Below are 22921 nucleotides of genomic sequence, written 5' to 3' on the forward strand. Positions count from 1 at the left end.
TTGCCTTCGTAGGCAAAGGCTTGGAACAAACAAGTACTTATGTCAGTGTGACTTATGCAAACTGAACTTGTCTTTAATTAGAGATTAATAATTCAAATAACTTTAAGATTTTTCATAATCTGTTTTCTAATCTTGGGAATGCTTTTTTCAACTGGATACTATTCAAACAGCCTTTCACTAAAGTTAGAGTAAATGCGAGATAAATATTTTATGTAAAGAACATGAAATCTTCTGATTTTAGTTCAATAGGAAATGGCAGAGGAGCCAATGATTCAGGGCCAATGACATCAGATTGTGTCGTGGATGCAAAAAAGCAGTTGTAGCAGCAGATCCAAGAGTACCTGAGCAGTCATGCCTTGCCAGCAGTATGTCATGCTCTCATGGTATATACATTCATCTCTGTCACGTAATTTTTTTCTGGTTGCTCTTCAGGCTTCACTGTACGTTATTCAAACTCTTAGTTTTTTGCCTTTTTACACTCCTGGGCTTTTCTTCATTAGATTATGATTTGAAAAATAAAATGTTCTGCTCATCTCATCTAGCTAACTAGTATGATTGGCTAGCATAAGTGAAAACAGTGAGACATTGGGTTTTTATCTTTTTTGAACCTCATTAAGAATTTGACCACACTCTCTAAAATTCTTTTTTTTTATATTATATTGAATACAGACTGAATCAAATCATAATGCTTCCTGAGTATTAATTTGCCACCCACACACAATCTCAAGTGATGATTATTATAGTAGGTGTGGGTATACCGTACTGTTCAGCAGCAAAAGTGTCATACTTGCCACTGGTTTTGATGCAACTGTATTGTTCTGTGATAATTTTCTGTAAGGCTACATTGATATTCTCTATCCCATGTCTGTGGATGGATTTTTTGCATGCAAAAATAATTTTAATCTAGTATATACCAAAACTAGTTAATATATGCATTATGACATAATTGAAGGGCAGTTTGTACTGAAAAAGCAAAACTACAGTTTTGAACCTGTTTGGCCTGTTTCCATGTCATTTATCTGATTCTTTGCTGTCACACAGTGTTCTTTGCTTCTGTACTATGGTTTTCTGTGATACCACTATACTTCTGCAAAGCTTAAATGAGCTATTCCTTTCTGGGTTTGTTGTTGTGGTAGCAATTATAACTAGAGGATACAGTTAAAGATATTTTTCATCATGTATTTGTCTGACTACCTCCACAAGATAACCAAGATATTCTTCTTGATTCAGATTCCTTATGGTAGCACCTAACATAATAATGGAGGGTGGGGGGCATGGCTGGGAAGGACCTAGGGAAAAACCGAGAGAAGCAAAACTGAGTGCTCATTTTGATTTCTGTCTGTGATAGTTCTCATTACAAAACAGCAAGCTTCTGACATTGAAATTACATTTTCTTACCCAGACGTGTTCTTTTTTGATTTATTTTTGTAGTCCAGCAAAAGAGATGTATTTTTCCAATGAGTTTATTTACCATCTATTTCATCGTTGCTCTGTGTTCCATGCCCCATTATAAATGCATATGTACTTGATTTGACACTGGTAGTTGTATTCTGACAATAACAACAGAAAATTCATGGTGAATTAAGTTATATTTTGATTCATTTTAATTCTGAAAAAGGATATCTCAATTCATAATTTTAGCAAATAGCAGGGATGTTTTTATATTAACATACTGTTGCTAATCAGATTGTTAAGGTCATTCCTATGCAAATACAGTGTGGTTTTGCACAAAACTTTTTGCCACAAACCCTTTTCTCTTGAAAAGCATTACCGAGTGACTATCTGAAGAATGTTAGCTCAAACTCTGTTATTATGATGCATTGATAACTCACTCAGGTTTTTAGGCATGGTCTTTTCACAGTTGTTATAGCAATGCTAATTTATTCCTGTAGTTCTTTCTGAAGGGCAGATACGGTTTTCTGCTTCCTGTTATTTATATTAAATTTAGATATTTCTATTTAAATTCAAATGTTTAAATTAAAATTTAACAGTATTTAGTGATATTCTTGTTTCATGTCGTCAGTTATAGTTATTGTGGAACTTACCATTTTAAGAGCTACATTTATAATTCATAATTAAAAATACACATTTCTTGCAGGTGTTTTTACAAATATAGCTCCAGATGCCTTGCTCTGTTAAAATGGGAAGGAAATTAGGGTAGGTTTCACCTGAATAATGTATATGATGATTGTAGTGCTACTGTTTATTTTCAGAGATGAGGGATTTTTTTAAAAAGTGAACTCCCTGAGGAATTTCTCAACATCTATCAGAGTTCTTGCATGCAATGATCTCTTGAGATCTTCAACTCCTTGAAGTTGCTCAATGCCAGTCAACATCTCCGGGTTATAAATTAATTTGTAATTAACATAATTGAATTTTGAAAAAAAAATTGCATTTTCACATTTTGAAAGCTTTTGCTTATGTAGCAGACTTTTTTCAGCTGTCTTCAGTAACTTTTCCTTGGGAAAATAAGAGAAATTCAAGCTTAATAAATGAGCACGCAGGTATTGCAAAACTTCTAATTGCATTGTCTTAAGCTTCTTGGCACTTTCACAGTCATCATGTCTCAATTGAAACTGGTTTCTTTGTGAAAAGTTCTCACGCTTTTCCCTCTGCCCTGATATAAAAATAAATAAATAAGTAAATTGTACCTTCAGCAAATTAGACCCCTACATTACCATTTCAGTTCTAGGTCATTGACTAATACTATTTCTTATAATGAACTCTGACACATTTAGATGACTAGTAGAGAAAATAAGAAGCTCAAGCAATGAAGTAAAGTAGATAATAAATTAACTTTGTATTTATGCTTTGTTGTGTTTTGTTGCTAAGGAAGGGATTTAAAAGAATACAAAAATTGTCCTGGAAGTGGCTTAAATCATTTTTTTTCTCATTTCAGCAGTCAAATTTCATTCCAATGTATTAAAATACTCATTTTTAGATATTTGAACAGTGGGATAAAAATAACACTAAGTGCAAATTTGAACAGTGACTTTTGCATGCACTTAGCTCCTAAAATACGCTAATATGTAGGGCTATGTCTAACATTTTTTTGCTAGTTATTATTTGAAGGGAGTTTTTGTTGTTAATCTGGGAGCTGAGCTGGTACGGGTTAATGTTTGCAGAGTGTTATATCATGATTTAAACAATGTATTGTGATTCTTTGGAAATGTTAGGCAAATAAACTGAACCTGCAAGAAGCAGGTTATCTTGCCCTCTGAGTGGTTGGTTGATACAAGGGAATGGCATTTTCTGAGTACTGATGTTATTATTCCTCAAATATTTGAATAAGAGAAGAGGAGGGACTTGGTTTGAATTTCAGATGTTCGTGCCTTCACAGATGTCTCCCAGCTCTTCAGCAGAACAGTAGCCCTAGCTTGTCTTTGTTTCCATGGGTGCCTAAGAGTCATACAAAAGCAACTTTAAAAGATCAATCAAGTAAGAACATACAACTGAAAAGTAAACTTACTTGCAAGACTTGCAATTAAGTTATGAAAAGATTTCGTAGCTGTATCTGGCTAGCACTCCCGGTAAAGCAATAGTGTTGAATAGTCTTCCAAGATAACTTGAAGCTAATGTCCCCTTCCCCGTTCCCCCCTGCCCCGTATCCTCCCCCACTGTTTTTTCCATAGCGCGTTCCTAGGTGTGCAATTCCAGGCAACCAAGAGAACCCCAAAGCCTGGGCCTGGCCATGCTATGGTCAGGCTGGGCGTCATCAAGGTTTTTTCCATTTTGCTTAGTTAACTGGCTAGCTAACTATAAATCGAAATTGTAGCTGTGGCAGGATGGTGTGGAGGAAAGTGCTATGAAGACGGAATGCTTTGTTGGAGGGGTTGGTTTTATTGTTATGTGGACAGCTGTTGAGATACTTGTCTAGCTGTGTGCAAATGTAGTCCCCTGAGTTAGATAAGGTGCTGACTAAGATCTGGTATATTCGAATATATTTGCACATGGAAAGTCAGGCCTCTGTTGTCTGTGGTGTTTTGAAAAATAAGAAAGAGGTTAAAATGTCTTTTAAAAGGCTCAGTAAGTGTTGATATTTGGAAATATTTGTGCTTTCGTGCTGTTTTTATTTTAGTTGTTTAAATAGAACAAAATTTAGCAATCAGAGGATAGTTGTTTACTGTGTGCAAGTTTTCTTTTGGGGGTTTTTCCTAATTAAATGTGTTGGATATTTTAGTATTTGGAGCAAAAAAACAGATGTCATTTGGTTTTAAAGATATTCTTTTTCCTGCTTAGAGGAAAATAATCTTAAATTCAGAGCTCGCCTTTGCTTGTTTGGCCTTGATCTTAACTAAGTTAAACAACCTCTTAAGTGTTTGTTTTGACTGAATTTTGCCTTGCAGTCAAAAAAGTAAGATCATACCTGTCCTTTGTTTCATTTACGATAGTGTTTATTGTGGTATTGTTTATAGGGAAGTCACATCTTTGAATAGGTATCAAAACCTAGTTTCTAATTAAGATAAAGGTTAACTTACAGAAAAGGGTGAATTTAGGCAGTGGGCCACAAAATCCTTAATTTCATACTGTTAGGGTACATGTATAACATTTAACTGGTGGATTTAAAGATTTTTTCCTTACTTAAATAGATCTTTACTTTGCACCTCAGCAACTAGCTTCTAAGTCGTTTTCTGTGTTCGTGCAGGAAGCAAAGACACCTCACGGTATGAATATGTCATCTTTCCTCTCTCATTACAGTTGACACCATCTCTAATGGAAACACCTAGTCTCAGTTACCTCTTGGCAAGTAGCCCACATAATCTTAATTCATAGAGGATGGGTGCTCTGATTTGCCACAAATTGAAAATCTTGATACTACCTCTGAATATTAGGTAGTACCTTCTCAAGCCCACACCTTTTACTAGGGGTTGGCTCCACAGTGCCGTAAGGAAAATGAGAAGCCTTCACGGCCAGGTAGTTTGGCCTGGTGGCAGGGGCGGGCAGGGCAGATCCTTTCTGATCTCCAAAACAGATAATTCCAAAAGACTTCTCTCCAGCAGCCTGAAAAAGCACTAGGAAGGAACACAGTTAAAAAAATAAAAAAATAAAAATTGTCTTCAGTTTTTTTTTAACCTTCATGAAAAGAAGGGTGGATTCTCCCAATCCACCACGCTGGCTACTAGAAAAATGCATCTGTTTCAGCTCTATCTTTAGTTTTTTTCAGGGCCCAGCTCCAATATTGCCAGGCTCTTGCTCTTGCAACTCTTATTTCCAAGAGATTAGTTTTCATGTCTTTGTATGCATCAGGAAGTTTCAGTTTCCAGCAGAGCAAAACTGTACTTTGTGCTTACAAATAATAGGAACGGTAGTCGTAGGGAAAAGTGTTAGACACTCATTCTCTACCGTTTCTTGTAGAGCTCTTTTTTCCAATGTCTTCCTTAAATACTGGGACATTCATAACAGGCATGTGTTCAGTCAGCATTGCTGGGCTCGAGGGCCATTCAGGACTATTAAATGTAAAATACTTGAAGTATGTGAAAAATATTAGTTTAAACTTCAGAAATTCTCTGAAAATATTCCTGGTTAGTCATCAACCAGTGATTATGGGTTTTATTGTTAGTGAGATCTCTCTAATGCCTTTATAGCAACAGGAAATAATTTTTTTTGATAATCATTACATATGCATACATAAAGTGGTTAAAACCTTTATAGCTGCTATTTTGATTCTTCCCCAGACTACTGAGATTTTTTAAAAGGCGCCAAAGCATGACAACTGGAACTCCTTAAAAGTCAGATTTAACTTTAAAGAAATCTTTCCTAATAAAGGAATCTGTCCAGCACTGATAGCTTTTGCTTTCCTTTGAACTATGAATTTCCTCTGAATTTTCCAGATTGTTGTTATCTTCTTAATATAAATACAAAATAAAATGCAGTAGTAAAGGAAAGTAGTAAAGTAGTCAATATGACCTGTCTACCAAAAGCGTGATACGTTACAGCTAGCATCTAGGAAGTATTGGGCACTTTACATGCAAGAGGTAAATTTTCATTTCTTTTACCTTGATTTGTTTCTTGATGTGTCAAATGATGTCAGAGCTTGCAACAGAGCAGTATCCAGAAAAATTTTCCTCCTAAATGTCATAAATGCCTTATTTGCAACTCAGTCTCATTGCACACATCTGTCTGCTTTCTGTGTGTTCATCAAGAAGTCTATTCCAATGTTTAATCTTTCCCTTCCTAGGCTTCACCACCTGTGAGGGCACAGTACATGTTTGGAAAGAGTTTTGCCCAGATATATAAACAACTTCTTCCCAGGCAACGTCTGTTTGGTTTTTCACTTCTGTTTAGGGGTCTCTTTGTGTCCGGTTTCTCCATGTTTTTTTGAACACCATCCATATGACATTTAGGTCTCTCTTCTGCTTGGCTAAGAAAGAAATTCAGTTGCAATAAATGGGCAGATTTGCCTGACCCATCTATGCTCTTTGCAAGAAATGAATTGGTTAAACATAGAATTACTGGGTCCTGGGTTCTCTGCTGTACCTGGTTCCTTGCAAGCAGGAGTAATTCTTTAGAGAGTGAAGACAGTGACATTAATCAATATAGGCTGATGAGAAGGTTTAGAATGGGAGAAGTTTCCTTTACAGTTGCTTGCAAACTATTTTTGCAGCTCTCAGGTAAAGGAGACAAGAAGAGAGAATCTTATATTTCAGTAGACACCAATAGATTGCTCAAGATGCTTAGGGTTGATTGGGATTGCCTCAAGGCGAGTCAGTTTTATCTGTTCTGATACCCTGACAGATCTGCCCATCTTAACACCAGGTACTGTAATGCTTCTGTAGCCATCTTCTTCCATCTCAACATATTGCTATTTCTCATTAAAAAGAAAAAAAGGTTTCCAGATACAGTTGTCTCCATAGCAGTTGACTGAAAGTCATTCTTACATGCTTTACTACAATCTCCCATTCATGTTTACTAGTTTTATTTCATTGTTCTTAACATTCAAATGTCTGCTTCAAGATACATGCTGGTGACCAGCTAATTGAACAGCAGTATGTCCTTGTGGTGAAGACAGCTAAGTGCATACTGAGCTGCTGTAGCAAGAGCATAGCCAGCAGGCTGAGGGAAGCGAGACTTCATTTAGAGTGCTGTATCCAGTTCTAGGCTCCCCACTGCAGAAGAGACGTTGACATACTGTAGTGAGTCTAGCTGAGGTCCAGTGAAATGATTAGAGGGTTGGGGCACATGACGTACAAGGAGATGTTGAGGGAACTGGGTGCATTCAACCTTGAGAAGAGAAAGGAAGAGAAGAAAAGAGATCTTGCTGCTCTCTTGAGCCACCTGAGGGGAGTGTACAGAGCAAGTAGAGCCAGATAGTTCTTGGAAGTATGTGGTGATAGGACAAGAGGCAGCTGACAAAAGTTGCAACATGGGAAATTCTGATTTGAAAAGGAAAAAGCTTTTCATCATGAGGATGGTCAAACACTGGACCCAGGACGCAGAGATTGTGGGATCTCCGTTCGTAGAGATACTCAGAACTCAAGTGGACAAAGCAGTTGAGCAGCATGATCTTGTCAGCCCTGCTTTGAGTGGATGCCTACCCTAACCTGCTCTGTGATTCTAAGCAGAAGTGTAATAATTCTTATAGAAGAGTGCACAGGCATTGCAGTTCTTGTATAAATCTATTGTTGTGTTCAGTTCTTGTATTTCAATAAGACCGCGCTTCTGAATGTTTTAGTCATTCACAATTTGAGCTACACTGAGACCTTATATCAAGCTTTCCTGTTCAGTACTTGCTGACACAACCACTCTGATAAGAATGTTAAGCATTTGGCCATGGTTTTTTAGTTAGCAGAAATAGAAGTTGCCATTGATTATATTGATTAATTTTTTTTTTAATATCAACTTCATAAAATCATTTGAACAATGTTTTTAATTCATGGATTCACATGATGGCAAGGAAGGGTAAGTGATCTCACCACAGTACAAACGAGAGGGCTAATTTTGCAGATAGCTAAATGTACTCAGAAACTTTCCAACTTAGTTGTTTTTAAATATAGGACACCTGAGTAGAAGACATGTATTATCATCCGCATCAGTTATTCATGAATACTGCTTCTGAAATTGGAGAGTGCATTCACACCAAAAAAGGTACTTTTGCTAAAGTTTGGTTTCGTAATAATTAGAGCTTTCTCTGGTCTGACAGATCTACTGTTTTCCCCTGTAGTGAAGCTACTGTTTCTGTTTTGTCAAGACAAGCAGTTTTGGAAAATAATTGCAGTTCCAAGAAGAGTTTTCTACTATACAATATTGTTCCCATCTCTCTGTCTTCTTCTTGCAGCTATTTCCCTTTTGAATAAGTAGTTTATGCTCATAATTCGAGTGGGTTCTTCTGCTAGGAAGTGACCAAGAATTTTTATAACTCTTGCAGTTACTCGTTAATGTAAAATTTTATGTATCAAGTTGAGGCCAATGTTTGGGCATGACAGGACTTCCCTGTGCCTAAATCTCTGGAAGTAGCCAGTAGCTGGCCGTAATCCTTCTGTTCTTGCTGGTCTTCAATTTTTATGTAGGTTAACTACCAAGCATAACCACATAGGTTTTGCAAAGATTTGCGTTAAAAATAATTGTGCTAAACTACATGGCTGGATTTAGACTGCTTCTTCACGTGTTGTTGGTTTCTGCACTTAAGCATGGTATAGCTTATAACTGTGTTGAACATGTCTAAACTGTGTTAAAACCATGTTTAATAATAAACATTTGAAAATAATTTTGAACAAGTTGAAAATCTTTGAAGGAAGCCAAAGGCAATTTTGCTATTGACTTTCATGTAGAGTAATAAGGTCAAAGCCTTCTTTGATTGGTTTGAAAACTGACTCATATCTTGTGATTTTTAAGATAAATGCAAAAGGGTATCTTGATTGAGTGGTAGCAATTTTGGTGAACTCTATAATTGTGTAATTTCATATGTGATCTACCTGTTTTTCATAAAGTCATATACTTCAAAGCAAAAAGAATTAAGTTGTATTGAAAAACTTTTTATGAAAAGGTCGTGACTTAACATCTGCAGCTAAACTAACAATTTCAGCAGTTTATAGTATACACTTCTGATATTTTCTTTTTTCTTATGTTCTAAAACATTGTATTTTACAGAGTAAATTCCAAGTTCTGCTCTTTGAATTAATGGTGAAACACATTGAAAATGTGACAATTTATTCTCTAAGTGATTAATGTACAGCATTATTTTGTTCAGTAAGATGTTTTGCAGAGTTAAACAATCCATTTAATTTATGAATGCTTTGGGAGCATAATTGAATTTCCCTTTCTCAGTCTCACAACATGAATAATTGAAAATTGGTCTTAGCTAAGCCTCACGGAAACAGAATATGAATTTGATTATTTTTTCTAGCCTGTGAGTAAGTTTTTAAAAATATAGTTGGGAGTACGCTATGCAAGACTTGTTTAAGCTGCAGTGTTTTTAATCGTACACAGTGCAGTAAACATAAAAAGCATGGGTAATGTGTGCTGACAGATCAGTTTGGGGGGTTTCGGTATGAAATGGTTTTCAATTTACTTGTAATTCTATTTGACACTTAATTTGAGCATCTAAATTCTGTATGTATGCATATGTTAATTCAAGAATGATGGAAGATTCTTACTTTTCTCACCTAATTTTCAGTAGTAGTCCTTTAATGTCAATTTGCAAAGTTTAAAAACAGTGCTGAAAACAGTTATTTATGCTTTCTCTGGTCTTGCTCAGCCTAGCAATGGAGGCACTATTTTGTAGAACCAAATATAATTGATTTCAGCTACTTTTAGCTATTTGCCTCAAGCTGCTAAATTAACTTTTCCATTCTCTGAATAGTAACCCTGACAAGAAGTCCCTGTTTCCTGTTCTTAATTCTTGCCTGACTCTGTCGATTGAACTGTGTGACTTGACATTAAAATGAGTTGGTGTGTGTTCCTTCCCAGTCATAAGACATATCGCCCTATTCCAGGAAGCACCACCCACCATTGTTTCCAAGACTTTGCAGATCTTAGGTACATTAGATAATTTAATTGTGATACAGTAATTAAAACCAGAAGTCCTTTTGCTCCCCACAAAAACTGTATTATGGCTTTGATAATATATATTCAAAATTTTAAAACTAATTAAAATATTCATATGTTTATCATTGATAGAAGTAGACAAACAGGTATACTTTAAAGCTATATAGGCGTAAAGCTGTGTGGAAATTTTAACGTAAAAACTATATTGCTGACAGCTCAACAAAGAATGCTTGCTTCCCCTTGTTGGGTGACGGTTGCACTGGGGCTATTAACACTAAATATTCTGAGAGAGAATAAACACACATTTGTTATCTTAAGTTAGCAATTCCTCTTCTTTATCAATGCAGCCATCCCTGCAGCTTTTCAGAATAATGAGTATTACTCACTGATTTCCTACTAACCATGGATTTACAGATGGTAAGTCTTTTTTCAGAGCAGTTTACACATCTGACAACTTGTTTTTAATTCTCCGTTTTCAGGCAAAAGCTGGTCTGGTTTGTTCTGAAATTAAAAAAACCTTGCCATAATGGAGAGGAGATATTAAAAGGGCTATAATATTAAAGAGTAGAGAGTGTATGCTGAACTGTCATCTCTGTGCTTGCAATGGAAATAGCAAGGTGTGGAAATAGACATTTGTAGATAATTTGTGCTTTCAAAAGACTATAGAAATTGCATGTAAATATTCCAATGAGATATAAACAAGATTACAAGGAATTCAGGACTTTCATCTTTTATAAACTTTTTCACAGAAGAATTCTAAGAACTGTAAATTGGTAGCAGTAGGGATCTGCTTTCAGTTGATCAATACACTCTATGAATGCATCAAATTGGATATATATGAGAAATGTTTGCTGCCTTTCCTCTTCTCCCTGGAAGCCTCCAGACCTCATTACATCTCAGCTTCTAATTCTGTGTCTGTCATTCTAAAAAACTTTGAAAATAGCAAATTGTTATAATATGTTGTTTACTGAGAATATAAGAACTTGATGATAACAAGCCACAGTGGAAAAAGAGTCTTATTTTCTGGGTTAATTATTATTTAGTACTTTAAGAGAGTAGCAGTAATAATACCCTCAGCAGTTATTTTGCCTCCTTGTTTCTCATTGAAGCGACAGAACTAGTTTTTGAAAAATAAATACTATAGCTTATCTTAAAGTAGAAAAGGATTCTTTTCTCAAGGGGAAAACCTTAGTGAGTTCATGAACTTCTTCCAACAGTAGGATTAAGATCTAGATGTGTCTGATTTATCAAAGGCATTATCCCATTACTGAAGATGAGAAAGAAAATGTGAATAGCATTTTGGTACTGCTAAGTCTTTACAAGCTTCTGATTCAAATGCTTGCATTAACAAGAATATTTTATTATAAAAATCTGTAGAACATGTTGCAGCCTTGTATTACCACTGCCAAGGAGCATCACTGTGTATTTCAGCTGAAAAGACATGCCAAATACTGAGATGAGACTGAGAATAAATATTTTGATTGGCCATGTCTTTAAAATATGTTTTAATTGATTTTATTAAGACTGGCATTCTTCCAAAGCTCCTGCGCAAGCAGTTTGGGATCTGATCCTTCATCGTTTAAATAAATGCCAAAATTCCAGTTGACTTCAAAGAGAGCAGAATTAAGATCTTAGTCACCAAAGACACATTCTGATTTTATCTCATGAACCAGAAGGGTCATGCATGATATAGTTTGCGTGGAAGACAGAAACAAGTACCTGAGGGGAAGTGGTAAGTGAGGCTTCTTCATTTGAATCAACATTGAAGCCATATATTAATTTTCTCTGAGAAGTTAGACTGGTGTTAAAGATGTCTCTCATTAGACATATTATTGAGCCATTAAGTACTGTCAGCTTGTCTTTAACAAGCAAACAAACTCTGGTGTTCAATTGTCCAAATTACTGATTGCTCCTATCTTTTAAAATTGTTGCAGCAGAGCTTTCTTGAATTCATGATGTGGAACAGTTAGCTAGTGGTGATATAGATGTGGCAGTCTAAGGAATAAGCACAGCAAGGTTTGTAGAGAAGGTATGAGACATACTGACATAGTTGGAAAAGTGGAGTATCTTTTGACATACAAGCTATTTACATTTGAAAGAAAAACTGCAAAACTGCGGCTTGGCTGAAGCTGAAACATTTGCTCCAAGACTGGTTAAATATTACTTTCTCCTTTGCCTCTCTCTGATCTATTTGTTTCCATTTCTTCTTCTTTTTTTTTTTTTTTTATTAGGAACTTTTTTGAGGTTCTATTTGTTTGTTCTTCAAGGCAGGTCAATTTCTGAAGTCATTTCACAGTGCAAATTCATAAACAGTTGTATTGGCCATCCCTGAAAACGTGATATTCTGCAGCAGTAGGCAAGAGTGAGCAAGCAGCGAGCTTGTTAGGCTGATTCTCTGCCAAAGCGTACATCTCATCAAGTCCACTGCTGGAGTTTAAATTGGTTATATTTATCACTTAGATGACTAGAGAGAATTATGTGGCCAGGACTAAATCAGGATTGTGAGCTCAGAGATGGAGTGGTGATCTTATGAAAATTGTTTTCTTGTTGATAACTAGATGCTTGTTATATTCTAGACAGCTTTGGGTGCTTTTCATTGGTCTTACAAATACTGACTATAAAATGTTTTCTGGAAACTTTGTGATGAAAGAATTGCCTAAATATAGATCTTTATTCACAGAATCACAGAATAGTTGGGGTTGGAAAGGACCTCTGTAGATCATCTGATCCAATCCCCCCACTCAAGCAGGATGACCTAGAGCAGATTGCCCAGAACGGTGTCCGGGCGTGTTTTGAATATCTCCAAGGATGGAGACTTCACAACCTCTCTGGGCAGCCTGCTGCAGTGCTCAGTCACCCTCACAGTGAAGAAGTGTTTTCTTGTGTTCAGATGGAGCTTCCTGTGTTTCAGTTTGTGCCTGTTGCCTCTTGTTCTGTCACTGGGCACCACTGAAAAGAGTCTGGCCCCATCCTCTTGACACCCTCCCATCAGATATTTATACACGTTGATAAGATCCCCCTGAGCCTCCTCTTCTGCAAGCTGTACAGCCCCAGCTCTCTCAGCCTCTCCTCATGTGAGAGATGCTTCGGTCCCTTGCTCATCTTTGTGGCCCCTCACTGGAATTGCTCCAGTAAATCCATGTCTTGTACTGGAAAGCCCAGAACTGGACACAGTGCTCCAGATGTGGCCTCCCCAGTGCTGAGTAGAAGGACCACCTCCCTCCACCTGCTAGTGGTGCTCTTCCTAATGCAGCCCAGGATACTGTTGGCCTTTTTTGCCACCAGGGTGCATTGCTGGCCCCATGTTCAACTTGTTGTCTACCAGGACCCCCAGGTCCTTCTCTGCAAAGCTGCTCTCCAACTGGTTGGCCCCTAGCCTGTACTGATGAAAGGTGTGATTCCTCCCAGGTGCAGGACTCTGCACTTCCATTTGCTGAACTTCGTGAGGTTCCTGTCTGCCCACCTCTCCAGCCTGTCAAGGTCCTTCTGAATAGCAGCGCAACCATCTGGTATATTTGCCACTCATCCCAGTTTTGTATCATCTGCAAACTTGCTGAGGGTATATTTAGACCCATCATCCAGGTCATTAATGAAGATACTAAACAGGACTGGCCCCAGAGTCAACCCCTGGGGGATACCACTAGTGGCTGGTCTCCAGCTGGACGTTATGTCACTGATCACAACTCTCTGATCCTGGCAGTTCAGCCAGTTTTCAGCCCACCTCACTGACCACTTACCTAGCCTGCACTTCATCAGGCTTGTGGGATGTTGTGGGAGACAGGGTCAAAAGCCTTTAAGTGACATCCACTGCTCTCCCCTGATCTCCTTTATGATGAGCCAGTCATCTCATTGTAGAAGGCTGTCAGGTTGGTTATTAATCAAACTCCTTCCTTCCAAGTGCTCTGCGTCCCCTGTCACTTCCTGTGTCTCACCTTCTCTTTTGAGTCAATGATGGCAACTTTATCCATTTAAAATTTTCTAGTTTAAACATAATTTTCCTGTATCATTCCAAGCCATGCACCTTTTTTTTTTTATATTAGACTGATTTATAAAGTCACTGCCTTTGCTTCCTTCATATTACTGTTCACAACCCCAGTTAATAATGGTATCTATAAGAAATTATCTGATTAAGAAATTCAGGAGAGTTGATACTTTATTGATTGACACACTGCTCAAAATAGTTTGAATGTAGAGCTGTATCAATAAATAGACCAGAATGTTTTGTTTACAGGAAGATGGGTAGCCAAAAGGAGCGCTGGTGACATCAGTGAGGCTTTATAAAGGCACACTAATTCCACCCACAGGCAGTATACAGGCCTTGGACTGCAACACCATGGACTCAAGAAACAAATTTCTGATTAGCTTGAGCATGTCTTAGGAAATGATGACATCATGACAGGAGTCCTGGAGCGCTGCTATAATATAGCTGTTTAATACTAATAAGCACTGAAAAAGAAGTCAGTAATGAATAATGCTGATTTTAATGATTTTACTTTCTGCTGACAGTTCATGTGTAGTTACGTGATTGCTAGATCTAGTGCAGAAGAGAGGAGTAGCACAGCATCTGTTGAAGACTATCCAATATTTGCAGTAACATGAAACTGTAAAGTGTAATGTTATGAAGTACTAATGGGGACTGCACTCAAAGTTTGCTACTGAGTCGCAGCTAACAGATGGTAACTTCTTACTGTCATAAGCAATAGTCAAGACATAAGAACACACTTATTTTGTTCAGAAGCTTAGTTAAGTGCAAGCTATGTGCAAAACAGAAATTAGCTCCAGTAATTGCCTCTTTTGGTTACAAAGTGTTTAGGAGAAGGCCTAGTGTTTGTAGAGATTTTTAAGACAGCCTCAAAAACATGGTTTGGTAGACAAGTTTATTTTCCTTTATTTCCAAGTGAGAGTATGCAGGTATTTGTGGGGAGAATGTTCTTAGCATCCCAAAACCCAGGTTATAGGCAAAGGTTCCTACTTGTTGATGACTGGCTTCTTTATAGTTAAACATAAAAAGAAATGTTTTCCTTTGAGCCAGAGGATGGAATTTCATTCAGCTGTGAAGACAGCTGATTTGCCTTGGGTCAAGATGTATGTAGAAGCAGATGTCCAAAAAAGGAGAAGCACTAGGGAATAAAATAATTGAAATTGCCCATTAAGAATTTATAAATATAGCATGTGAAAGCCTACTGTACATATCATAAATTCAAATTTAAAATTACTGCACGCTTTCTAGTATCTTAAAGGACTCATCAAGCTAACTAATTGCTTTTGCTATTCACAGTCTTGTTCAGGCTTTATACTATGACAGAAAATCTTTGTCATTTTGAGTAAGCATGTGCACACCATGTTTATGTATTTAAATATAAAGTATCAAATATTAAATTGAATATTATCTGGATTTTTCTTGAGGATATTTTGACTGCATTCTTTAAAGTGTTTTCTGTTCATCAAAAATCATGTCACCAGAGTCAAACATTTAAAAATTCAAACTGGCACTGTAGTGTTATGAACTGTCTTTGAATTTAGAAAATTCCTGAAGCGCATTCCCCATAGATCTTATAATGTCTCCAATTGTAAAATATTTCTTCATAGCTAGTGGAATAATTTTGCAATCCACAACTAAATAAGTTACTGTTTGTACTTTAGATTCTGGCTTTTGGTGAACTCTCATGTACATCTTGCTGATGATTTTAAAAATTATATTTGAAAATTCTTATTTGGGCATAATGTGGATATTCTTAAGTGCCAGTGCTCAACTAGAGAGTCGGTTGGGGTTATGTGTAGTGTGTCTGTCTCTAATTCAAATTTAGCTGCTGTGAAAAATCCCATTAACATGAACTTTACAGCTATCTGTATATATGAGACATCTCTCCAGTTCATATATACTTACCTGTTTTAAAAATTATAAGGGTTTTTTGTGTGTGTGTGTGTGTGTGTGTGTGTGTATTATGAAGTGAAAAGAAACAGTATTCTGCTGTTGAAATTGAACACACTTGTTCACTCTAACTTAGTGGGAGGAAAAAAATGTCATTAGCTTATATATGTAAGTGAGCATAAAGCATAGGATTTGAGTTTTGTCTCAAGAAAATGTCTGTCTTTGTTTTCTTGTTGCTTATTTTCTTTCACTGCTTCTGGGGAAAAAAAAAAAGGAAAAGCTCTGATTAGATTAGCATTGAAAGCATATCAAAGACTTAAAATTATTTCCAGGGACATTTCTTCATCTTTATGTTGTAAGAATAATTATAATGAATTTGGTTTGTAATTAATGCCAGAGCAACTATTCTGAGTCTAGTCGACATACAGAAAGTAAAAAATAGGGTGGGATAAGTCTGGGCATCCATTGGAGAGAAAAATTCTGTTCCTACTTGCCTAATGTTAACTGCATTCTCCATGGCCCCCCATTCCTGCTTCCTCCCCCTGCTCCTATAGCCATCAGCGCTTTGTCATGTTGACACTGGCAATCAAACTGTCTTGCCTTGAGTATGAAAGAACTACTTTTATCATTTCTAATATGCAGCCTGGGGCCAAAACAGACAAAGCAATTTTAAAGGACTAGGTTCAGAAGGAGGCTGGAATTCCCATTGCACAGCCCTTGGGAATATGATTTCAGTAACCAACTCTGAAGCAGTTATTTATCGTAGTGACAGCTGCTGATCTTTCCATACTTGGTCAGCTGAGTTCCACACTATTTGGTGGTAACTAACTCTTTGCCATCCATCCTTAAAACAGGAAAATGGATTGTTATCATCAAAGGTCTCAGGAGACATCTATATTGTTTAATCTGCTTTTTAAACTTCAAAAATTATTTTATTCCATATTTCTTAAAAAAAGTTGGACTGGATCATTATCTGGACGCTTCCAGAGAAAAAACTGATTCTTCAGGCAAAAGTAACACCAATACTGAAACTTGCTTTCCATCAGGGGACATCTTTGTGTGGCACTTTTATCCTTTCCTGTCCAGGGTTTTTTGTTTCATTAAGTCCCGTATGGCCCTGTCTCTTTGGACCATGTGTACTTCATTCAATGATTTGCCTATGTTTTGGCTTCATGTTTGTTTTCTGCATTCTAGCATGTCTGTGTCCCTTCTACTGGCAGTTGCTGTAAGTTTTTGATGTGCATTCATCCATATATCTTGTGACTTCTTTCTTGATCATTTTACTTTATTTCTATCTTCTTTTGAACTCTCATCACCACTGCTGTCAGCTGACACCTTTCTTTTGCTGCAAATTGTTTCCTGTCTGTAGTGTTATTAGAAACCTACTTAACACCTGTGCACTTTAACAGTAAATATAATGTTTCTAATCTCACAATTTCTATGAAGCATTTCTGATACATCTGCTTAACTCATTTTTCACACGTTGCCATCAACAATAATCAGACATCCTAGATATGTTTACTCTTCAGTCTTGATTTCACCAGTTTAGCTACTGCCCTTTCTTGACATGCATCTAATTTGCCTTTTTGATATGCATTATAAATCCAAGTTACTACAACACTTTCTCAAAGTAACAAAGATTACCATAATTAATATAAGCATATCATACTGTATAAGCCGAGGAGCATAACTCTATCTCCAGTATTATATTGTCCAGCTCATCTGATATTCCTCACAAACATGAAAAAGTGCAATAATTATCCCATTCCCCATTGTCTTTTAATAAACCTGGACTTTTAACCTAACTTTTTATAAGTTTTTATGGCATTTTTAATCCTTGTACATAAACTTTTATAGTTGGAATAACTTAGAACTTGTTCTGGCTTTTGAATGATTTTTTTGCTGTTTGACTTCTTTCTTGTTTTTAACAGCAATGCCATGATTTTAAAAAATGCACCCTAGATGTGGTGTGCCTGCCCAGCTTTGTAGTTGGTCTCCATATGAATTTAGTTTTTCTCTGTGTGGGAACAATACTAGTCTAGAGACAAATCCCCTTTTGTTTGGCTAATCTAACTAAAGCAAACAGCAATTGTTTCTAAGCTAATATCACTGATGTTATCATTACCCCACATTAGAATCTGACTGCTGCTTGGTGACATCAATGGAGATATATTATGCCTTCTATTGCACCTAATATTCTGGAGTTTTTTCCTCATGAAAGCCAAATCCTACACAGTTGTTTAATGGGACATGAAGCCTAGATAGGATTTTCTCTTTTGAAGGGTTGAAATTTAAAATAAGCTTAAATAATTTATTAGGTTTATTTATATTTATTAATTTATAAATTATTAAAATACATATAAATAACTTCCACTGCCACCTGGCATGGTGTCTTTCTCGCCTGTAAGGCTGAAGATTCTCCAGAGTGGAAAATGCAGGGGAAGGGATAGAATATATATATTTCCATGCAAGTGTTTTTCCTCATGGTTCCACCCTGGCCCTTCCCTGTAGGCAATGGAATCAATAGACCTTTAGGCTCTGTGAGCCCTACCACACCACAGGAGAGAGAGGAAGATCCAAGTGGAGTGAGATTTGTCTATGGATTTGTATAATCTTTTTGCTGGTTGCCTGGGCCATCACACATTCCAGTTCTGTGGAGCAAGATTGACCCATGTTGGAAAGGTCATCATGATGCTGCTCTCCACAGCGCTGACACTTCCCATACCATTTCATAATCAGTACACAAATACATTAATTCTATTGTAAAGCTCTTCTCCTTACAGCATGGGAATATACTGAAAAGAAAGTATATGTTGAAAAATCGAGGTACCACTGCCAAAGTAGGGAAACAATGTTTGGTTGTTTGCAGAGCACAAGACTGCACTTACTCCTTGCCCAGCTGATTTGCATGAGCTCCACCTCAAATGCAGTTTTGAGTATCTATTGTGTCATGCAGTGTGTTCTGTGGAAGAATAGCTTTGGGCCGTTTTGAAACAGGGATAGAAAACTTGCTAGGATAGCTCAGAAAGAATTCTGTTACCTGCCCCATCCTTTCTAAATGAAGAAGCCAATTTGGATTCATCTGCCAGTTTCAGATGTTGCCTGTTCTGTTCGCCATGGTGTGGTTCACTGTGCATTTTAAATACATTATTGCTGCCCTCAGTGGGGACTCAAACATTGAATGTGCTTGTTTTGAAATCTCACTGAGGCATGCTTAGACTCTTACAAAATCCATCGCAGACATTAGTATAAAAGTGTTGCCACTGCCTGGCTAGTAGGACTCTGAGATTGTTTCTTTGATTACTCATTCATGAGCTTCCATTAAAAGATTACTTGTCTGTTAGCCAGGTGTATGGCCAACCTGCGTAATGTTGTCTGTATGTGTGTTGTTCTGGCTGGAGGGAAGTGGTTTAAACAAGTTTCAGGAACTGATTGACCTATGTGGAAACGGACTGCATAGATATGTTTTAATATCCTTCCTACTTTAACAGACGTGACTAAACAGACTTTGACTGTTCTGAACAATTAAGATACTTGCCAGTGTGTGCAGGGCCCCATGCATGTTCCAGCTTGTTCCCAACTGGTAGAGGAGTTTTTCAAATTGTGCAAAAATATTTTAGCTGTTTGTGTTTTCTTCATCTTACAGTTTATTCAAGAACTTTTCAAGGAGCACCTTAGACTTTGCATGAAGAAAAACATTTCCAGTCTTCTAATTTTTCTAATTCTCTGAGAGCAGTATTTACGTGGTCAACAAAGCAAACTTTGCCTTATATGAAAATAAAGCAAGAAAACCCAGTGATGCTTATTCATGACCATGATAGTTTTCCTGCCATCATGGCTCAGAAAGAATCTGAGAATCTCTGCTTAGACTTTTGCTTTAGTGTGGAGGTTGTTGAATATAAGGTTAGAGCTCTCAAGTGATAGTCCACAGGGTGTAAACGGAACTGAGGGTTGATGCTCTGTAACTGATGTCAGCAGGAACTTTTTGCTATCAAATTAAATAACATAAGGAACAGAAGAGTCATTAATATAAAGGAAATAAGATATGTTTACCATGCTAAAGAGTGCATTCACTGAGGCTCATGGACCTGTGATAAGTAGTTATAGAATATATATATATATTCTATATTGTGTGTGTGTGTGTATATATATATAATTGGACCATCTACCTCCTCTAGTGGCTTCTAGTGGGAGAAAACTGTGTTGTCCTGAGAGTGGCTGAATAGTGATTTATCTGTTGAGATAGGCTGCCAAGCTGGATACATACAGTGTTTTTCTCCAACGAACCTGTTTGCTTTTGGTTGGGCTACCCTCTCTCATGTCTATCTGTTTATTTAATGGATAGTGGTAATTGGAAAAATGTTGTGAAGCTATTGGGTTTAAAGTATTGAACACTCTCAGAAGAAACTACTTTAGACAGTTAAGCATAAGGATCCAAACCTGATATATGATTGTTAATTTTGGGGGGGGGGGTTTAACCCTCAATATTGCTTGTTAATTTTCTGGACCTTTTGTTGTTGTTGAAATTGTAATTTAGCTGTATTACCACAAAGGCAAAGGAATACAGAGGGTCACTAAAGTCACCCAGAGTGACAGTATTTAGACATCGAATTGCCAGGAAATGACTACAACACACTATGGGAGCTAATCATTCAGTCTTTCAGAAACAGTTATTAAATACATTACAGAATCATAGAAAATTTGGAGTGAAAAGGAGCCTCTGGAGGTCATCTAGTCCATCTTCCTCCTCAGTGCAAGGCTGAATCTCTGGGCAACTTGCTCCAGTGCTTAACCACCCTTACTTGACAGGTTTTTCTTATGTCTGATCAGAATTTCCCTATTGCAGCTCCTGCCCGTTGCCTTTTGTCCTTTCTGTGTGTTCTCCTCAGAGGAGCCTGGTACCTGATTCCACAGTCAGTCACTTGCTGGAACAGGGAGAGAGAAAATACTTTACCTAGAAGTTGTCTAAGTATCTAACACGATGGTCTTTTATGCTGTATACTCCCTAAATTTCTTGTTAAACTTTTATCCTCAATTCTACAAGATAGTTTAAATCAAAATCAAGCAAAACAAATTTAAAAAAAAGTTTTCATGAAGGCTTTTCTTGTATACTTTACTGTTGGATACTTGGTCTTCTGTTTATTTCAGCCTTGGATCCTTTCATGCATTTATTTATATGTAAAAAATTAAATCCTTTTTGAATTAAAAAAATCACATCTAGCTTGAGTTTGAAGCATCTGATCTAATATGCTTTTTATTTGTTTAAATCATTGGGGTTTTGTATGTTTTTTGACTTGAGGTGTAATTATAAGAAATTTATAATTCCAATAGAAAAAGTTTTATAAGATACTTTTAAAAAATTCAAAGCAACACTAAACATTAAATCTCCCTAAAGGGACTTATTGAATTGACATTTTATACTGGAGAAAGAAGAAATTACTTTTTTTTTCAGCTGATCGAAAAAGACCTAATTCTTAAAATAGTTCCTTTATATGAACTATCTGTGAGTAGGAAGATTTTTTTTTTCCTTTCAAAACTTTTATGTACCTGGAGAATGTCCTCTTGATATAGAGTACTGATTTATAAAAATCACTATTCAGAACCAGCTTATCCTTGCAGTTACAGCTGTACAGATCTAGAATGATTTATAAAGGTTTGCTATGCTTGGTTTTGTTGACTACATAGTCTTAGCAGTGCAAGAAACAGCTTGTGACTTGAAGACAAAAGATAATTTTGCTTCATCTTCAGAACGAAACTAGACCATGGCTCAACCAGGAATCATTGTATTAAATGTTGTGTGGAAGGGTAACAAAAAAAAAAAACAGTTCCTATTTTTAAGTTCCTGCTTTGTTGTGTTTTAATGCCAAAAGAAATGAAATTCATTTCTTATACAGTTTGAAGCTGTACTAACAAATTGTGTTCTGCTTCAACAGCAAAACTTATTCTAGCCTATCACTTGTTTCTTTGATACCTGAGCACAATGAATCAAGTTGTGAGGACTATAAAAGAACAAGCTATCAACTGTATGCCTTTTGGTTGAGGGTTTGTCCCCTGTGGATAGGGCAGTGTGGGAGAAAGTTCTGTGGTAACTGATAAAAATAGATGAGTGCACAGCTGAAGCTTTCCCTAATTGCAGGATGAGATGTAGTCTGAAGCTTGAGCTGGGAGAGGGCTTGGGCTTCACAGAGAAAAAACATACAGTCAAAGACAAGGAGTTTGAGATACATGAGGGAATATATTGTCATCAGACAATGCAAGCAAACGAACAAAAGATTTGTAGTTGGAATAACAAATAACAGACCTAAATGGTAAATCTGTGCTTTGAATGGCGTTGATGCAATTATCATAACTCTCAGCACAATGAGAAAATTCGAGGGAATTTAATGCATAAGATGATGTGGGCTTTAACAAGGACCTCTGGACAGACAGGACGATGTTAAAAATGTTTGTGACACAGTATAAAATTGTCTGGATATGTGGCTCAAGGAAAGGCAGAATCTAATCCAATATCCAGGATGGTTTAAATTACCAGGATGGAGAAAAAAGGAGGTGATTTCAAAGGGAGAATTGACTACTTGGTGCTTAACTAATACTTTCCCACTCACAGTTGCGGAGACACCAAACTCCATTTTTGTCTTCTGAAAGCCTTTTTCCTCAGTGCTATTTTCATAGTGTCTCAGACCCACAAACTTGGCATGATATGACTGTAATTCCCACATAGCTTTTTAGAAAATCTCTCTTGTTACCAGTAATAAGAAGTGGGGAAGAATATTAGTTCGGATTTTGAGGAAATCAAAAGCTTAGTTTTGAGTTACAACAGATTTTTGTTATTCCATTATGGAGATGTTGGAAATGTTTCAATAGAATTGTAACTTGTTCGTTTATCACACTAGAAGAGAAATACCAGAATTACAGAAGAGCTTTCAAATAAATTTAGTGATAAAGTAGCAGACATTTGAAAGGCTAACCCAAGAGGTGTGCTCTGCTTTATAGAAACTAGAAAATTATATCACTTTTCTGAGTTCCCAGCGAGGATGTTTTGGAAAAATAATCATCTGGGAAAAA

At 36.8% G+C, this 22921-nt stretch overlaps 1 protein-coding gene across 7 annotated transcripts in view; it reads left to right on the forward strand.

Annotated features, from left to right (window-relative positions):
• The window catches only part of ATG7 (autophagy related 7), a 133008-nt gene that overhangs the window by 85876 nt on the left and 24211 nt on the right, over nt 1–22921 (forward strand). Inside the window, exon 19 of one of the 7 annotated variants that reach the window (XM_026061137.1) lies at nt 7995–8042. The exons of the other annotated variants lie outside the window; for them this stretch is intronic. Coding sequence (XP_025916922.1) covers nt 7995–8003 — 9 coding nt within the window. The 3' untranslated portion in view covers nt 8004–8042. Of the gene's footprint in view, nt 1–7994; nt 8043–22921 lie in introns of those variants that run through there. 7 annotated transcript variants of the gene reach the window in all.

This window comes from Apteryx rowi, unplaced genomic scaffold (assembly GCF_003343035.1).
Source record: "Apteryx rowi isolate R43461 unplaced genomic scaffold, aptRow1 scaffold_177, whole genome shotgun sequence".
In the NCBI taxonomy this organism is placed as follows: domain Eukaryota; kingdom Metazoa; phylum Chordata; class Aves; order Apterygiformes; family Apterygidae; genus Apteryx; species Apteryx rowi.